We start from the raw sequence: 6,000 nt of genomic DNA, 5'->3' as shown, positions 1-6,000 counted from the left end.
TAACGACCTTTTTATATCCTTGCCCTATCTTTTTTCCCTTCCTTAATTCCCGATTTCAAGTTTATATGGTACAGCGCGTGGAATCTTAATTAAATATAGGGCATGATACTCAATACGTTATCTTATAACATTATATAGAACAGTCCTGCGTATTATATCAAATGTTCAAAGCTGCGGTGAAGGTTACTTGCAATAACGCTGTTTAATCCTCCTCCTAAGTATTTATATTGTTCACAGAACTTGATGTCAGTGCGGTTGGGTGGAAGAGGTAGCAAATCTGAATAAAAGATTTTGGTCTTCTCTGTGGATATGAAGAGATTACATTCAATGCTAGAAGCAATGAATGGACTCACTTACCATAGGTTGAAGTCCCACCGTTCCCTGATTTGGTTCTAGAAGCAATGAATGGTCATAGAGGCATCGTCGTACTAGCTGTGAAAGCGTCGAGGAAAGTTTGCAGTCTGTTGAGTGTGTTGGCAAAGATGCCATTATCATCTGCATAACAGCCTAATCATCTTGAGTTGAGATGTTTGACACAAACCTGTGCCACAGATGTACAATAAAGAAAGTGTGGCTGACTATGGCACCCTGAAGTGTACCCACTTCAGATGAAGCATTGGTGGCACTCTTGATACCTTTATGTATGACTGAGGCTATTCTGTTTTTCAGGTCTTTTGTTCCAAGACCTATGTCGGCAATGTCAGGGGTGGCTCTCAGGCCAATAAAGACTACCTCTGTGCCAGGTCTCTGCCTGGTGATGTACACAGTGTGAATAAGACAGTTAGTTTAATATGTTTATGCACCCCATACCCATCCTGTGGGCGGTAGTCAAAAGATTACAGAGGTACATAATTGGCCCAGGGACTGGACTCCAGTTTTGATAGCTGAGCAAGTTACAGAGGTAATGAGCTAGATCTGGTCATTATCATAACCAAGACACAAAATCCGTGTTATGCGATTTTATTGTTAATACATTTCGTCCACCAAAGACTATCAATTCTTAAAATTCCAGCAGGACCCAACGTCTTCACAATAAACTGCCATTACCCGTATTGGTTATTTTATTAATCACACTGTCAGCATACTTTGCTATTGTACTGCCAGCTTCTCATATATAACCGGCAGTGCTTCTCATTCTGTATTAATAATAGGGACAATTTATTGCTAGTCGTTGAGGTAAGACTTAAAGCAGTTTACCGAGCCCATGCTGATAGTTAAATTTAATATCCTTATCATGCACCCCATACCCATCCTGTGGACGGTAGTCAAAATATTACAAAGGTACATAATGGGTCCAGGGACTATACCACAAAGTTTTAATAGCTGAACAAGTTACAGTGGTAATGAACTATTTACATGTTTATATCTGGTTGCAATCGCAATGGGTTTTTTATGCAAGCTTGCACTAAGTTTAAGTACAGCCCGACAGTGATAATAATGTATATTTCTGGAAGTACACGATACAACTTAAAAAGGTTATATTGTACACGAGAGGCACGCTATGTACTAGGTTTAATTAGTTTTTAAAATTTTTTTCCTCGTATTGAAATTACTAGTTACTAAGATGCGATATGTTACAATGGACATAGTGCCGTCGGAAGCTATGACAGGGGACACTGCAACAGATGATACAGCTGAAATAATAATGTTAATTAGCACAGAGTAAATAAATTAACAGGTAATTACAGAAGACAGAATGTTAGCTAGGGTTTGAAGAATAATTAACATAGTCTATTGTAAGTATGTGAAACAGGTTAGTAGGAAGTGAGAAGGTAGAGAGAGAGAGAGAGAGAGAGAGGGGAGGGGGAGTAGTGATGTTAAATATGTTATGTGGGAGTAAGAGAAGTTTATTCTCTATAAGAGTTACAATGTGGGGTTTACAGGTTTTGGGTATTGTGTGGTTTACATGTTATAAAATACTAATTACAGAGGGGGCCACTAGGACACCTAGCATGGGTAGGCATTTCGAGCAGACGATGGGGAGTGATTAATACGAGATGTAGGGATAGGGTAGGGTAATGAGGGGATAAATAAAGGTGATGGTAGTAGGAGAAATGGGATGTGGGGTGATTACTATGAGCAGAGGGGAGAAGGGAGGGTGAATGGGGATAAATAAGAGTGTGAGAGAGCCATCTTGTGGCGGGGAGGGGAAGCTGGGGCGGCTCCCACAACACAGCCTGACTGCTCGTGACGTCACACCACCGTAATGAGGCTCGCACCAGTTTTATCGAATGGTGTTGAATGGGTGACAGTACGGTCGGCTTTACCGTCAATTTTACCCCATTTCCCTATGCACTACTGGGATCTATTCGTGTGGTGAGACAGGGCTTGTGAGCACCTGATCAGAAATAACACAGGCGATGTTCACGGGCAACATTAGAGTAAAAATATGCGAAGCTGCAGATCTGCGCCTTACCGACTGTATGACTCGTTATGTCGGAGTGGCAGGAGTTGGAAAAGGCCAACAGGATCAGACGCTGGATCCTTACGTTAGCTTAGACCTGGACGAAGTGCACTGGAACAAGACACAGCCCAAGCAGAAGACGTTGACGCCGGTATGGAACGAATGGTTTGAGCATGAGGTGGCCGGGGCGGTGCAGCTAGGCCTCAAAATCTTCCATGACTCCCCCGTCGGTAATGATGACTTCGTAGCCGATGCCACCGTCCCCTTCGAGGAGATATGTGCCGATAACCAGACCCATGCCGATATCTGGGTGAGTACCACCCGAACTCTCACCCCCCCACCTACCAGGGGTTTCTTAGTGCCCCTGACCTGTTCTGGAGATACCAGCTCTTACCTCACCCCCGACTACCACATAGACCGTCATACCACATAGACCGTCATACCACATAGACCGTCATACCACATAGACCGTCATACCACATAGACCGTCATACCACATAGACCGTCATACCACATAGACCGTCATACCACATAGACCGTCATACCACATAGACCGTCATACCACATAGACCGTCATACCACATAGACCGTCATACCACATAGACCGTCATACCACATAGACCGTCATACCACATGGACCGTCATACCACATGGACCGTCATACCACATGGACCGTCATACCACATGGACCGTCATACCACATGGACCGTCATACCACATGGACCGTCATACCACATGGACCGTCATACCACATGGACCGTCATACCACATGGACCGTCATACCACATGGACCGTCATACCACATGGACCGTCATACCACATGGACCGTCATACCACATGGACCGTCATACCACATGGACCGTCATACCACATGGACCGTCATACCACATGGACCGTCATACCACATGGACCGTCATACCACATGGACCGTCATACCACATAGACCGTCATACCACATAGACCGTCATACCACATAGACCGTCATACCACATAGACGGAGGTCATATCACAGACGATCATATATAGATCATACCACATGATTATACTACATAGACGATCATACATAGGTCATACGTTATGGATCATACCACATAGATCATACAACACAGTTCTTCATTCATACCAAATTCTTCCTGGATACCTCGTTGGCCTTCCATGGACCTGTACACCTGTCAGGCCTGTCCTGGGTATCCTATGGACCTGCTGCAGAGGTCAACCATGCACAGGTCTTGGTACAAGCCTGAAGTGCCAAGCATGCCCTTGGTACTGTGGGTATTGCATAGACCTACCATATAAGCCAGCTAAATCGTATGCATGGTATAAGCCCAAAGTGCCAAGCCTGTCCTGAGTACTGCAGACGCATGTTAGGCCTATCCTGGGTACAGCAGAGGCATACAGCCAGTACTGTGTATTGCACAGGCCTATCCTGTGTACTAAACAGGCATATATATTTTCCCTGACCTATTCTATGTATTGCATAGGTATATGCATTTTCCAGGCCTATCCAGGATTCTGCACAGGCCTGTACATGTTTCAGGCCTATCCTATGTACTACACGGGTCTTCACATGTTCCAGGCTAATCATGTGTACTGCACGGGCTTACATATGTTTCAGGCTTATCCTGGGTATTGCAAGGGCCTATGCACATTCCAGGTTTATTCTGGGTACTGCACAGGCCTATGCATATTCCAGGTTTATTCTGGGTACTGTACAGGCCTGTACATGTTCCAGATATATCCTGGGTACTATACAGGCCTATGCACATTCCAGGTTTATCCTGGGTACTGTACAGGCCTATACATGTTCCAGGTCTATCCCGGGTACTGCATGGGCCTATTCACATTCCAGGCTTATCCTGGGTGCTACACGGGCCTGTGCACGTTCTAGGTTCATCCTGGGTGCTGCACGGGCCTGTGCACGTTCTAGGTTCATCCTGGGTGCTGCACGGGCCTGTGCACGTTCTAGGTTCATCCTGGGTGCTGCACGGGCCTGTGCACGTTCCGGGTTCATCTCGAGTGCTGCACAGGCCTGTGCACGTTCCGGGTTCATCCTGGGTGCTGCATGGGCCTGTGCATGTTGCGGGTTCATCCTGGGTGCTGCACGGGCCTGTGCATGTTGCGGGTTCATCCTGGGTGCTGCACGGGTCTGTACACGTTACAGGTTCATCCTGGGTGCTGCACGGGCCTGTACACGTTGCGGGTTCATCCTGGGTGCTGCTTGGGCCTGTGCACGTTGCGGGTTCATCCTGGGTGCTGCACGGGCCTGTGCACGTTGCGGGTTCATCCTGGGTGCTGCACGGGCCTATGCACGTTGTGGGTTCATCCTGGGTGCTGCGGGCCTGTGCACGTTGCGGGTTCATCCTGGGTGCTGCACGGGCCTATGCACGTTGTGGGTTCATCCTGGGTGCTGCACGGACCTGTGCACGTTGTGGGTTCATCCTGGGTGCTGCACGGACCTGTGCACGTTGTGGGTTCATTCTGGGTGCTGCACGGACCTGTGCACGTTGTGGGTTCATCCTGGGTGCTGCACGGACCTGTGCACGTTGTGGGTTCATCCTGGGTGCTGCACGGACCTGTGCACGTTGTGGGTTCATCCTGGGTGCTGCACGGACCTGTGCACGTTGCGGGTTCATCCTGGGTGCTGCACGGGCCTGTGCACATTGTGGGTTCATCCTGGGTGCTGCACGGACCTGTGCACGTTGCGGGTTCATCCTGGGTGCTGCACGGACCTGTGCACATTGTGGGTTCATCCTGGGTGCTGCACGGACCTGTGCACGTTGCGGGTTCATCCTGGGTGCTGCACGGACCTGTGCACGTTGCGGGTTCATCCTGGGTGCTGCATGGGCCCAGTAATTTACACTATGGTAATTGTACTTGTGTACCTGTGCCTAAATAAACTTGAATGTTTTAGGCTTATCGTGGGTACCACAAGGGATGATTTTCATGCCTGGGTTTTATTCCTCGCTGTAGCTATCTTATATTGAGCCAGGTTATGGTATTGGCCATATTATGTTATCTTATTCCCATTTTGTCTTCTCCCATTTTTGCCTACTTCCATTGTGTCCATATAAATGAATACATTTATTTTCAAAAAGTATGTACTGTATTTGTGTTATATAGAATGATTTACATTGGTTGTCTTTCATTTAAAACCCATGAGGTAGTTAGGCAAAACTTTTCAGGCACACTAAATCAAGAGCTTAAAATTTCTTGATATTAAATAGTTATTTGAATTCTTGGTCTAATATAACCATCAAAGTATTGTATTATCAAATGCAATAATCATTGTAATTAATGACAGTTTATTAAAACAGCAGTGTAAATATGAAGAGTGTAACAATACATGGTGACAGTTTTAGCTTATATAATTATGGTAGAAATACAGTAGAGGCAAGAAGTGCATGAGTATGTAAATTTGTCACCTACTTTGTTTACTTCCACTAGTACTCCTTAGTATTAAGTAGACTGTAAGCCAATAATGTTAAGTTGGCCCATAATGCCTAGGCATAATAGAGGCTCTTATTGCAGTGCAACCCACTATTGTAAATACAAAATCTCAATGTACTGCTTGCAAAAACATAAAATAAATAAATACT

The 6,000-nt window shown here is 46.0% G+C and overlaps 1 protein-coding gene across 3 annotated transcripts in view; it reads left to right on the top strand.

Annotated features, from left to right (window-relative positions):
• Positions 1 to 2,214: 2,214 nt before the first annotated feature.
• Pkc98E (Protein kinase C) overlaps positions 2,215 to 6,000 on the top strand; it is a 107,152-nt gene continuing 103,366 nt past the window's right edge. For all 3 annotated transcript variants that reach the window (XM_070101179.1, XM_070101178.1, XM_070101181.1), the window contains exon 1: positions 2,215 to 2,714. In XM_070101179.1, coding sequence (XP_069957280.1) covers positions 2,361 to 2,714 — 354 coding nt within the window. In that variant the 5' untranslated portion in view covers positions 2,215 to 2,360. The remainder of the gene's footprint in view (positions 2,715 to 6,000) is intronic.

The sequence above is a fragment of the Cherax quadricarinatus genome, chromosome 76, assembly GCF_038502225.1.
Source record: "Cherax quadricarinatus isolate ZL_2023a chromosome 76, ASM3850222v1, whole genome shotgun sequence".
Lineage (NCBI taxonomy): Eukaryota > Metazoa > Arthropoda > Malacostraca > Decapoda > Parastacidae > Cherax > Cherax quadricarinatus.
The sequence above is the reverse complement of the archived record's forward strand: the minus strand, read 5'-3'. Positions and strand labels throughout refer to the sequence as shown.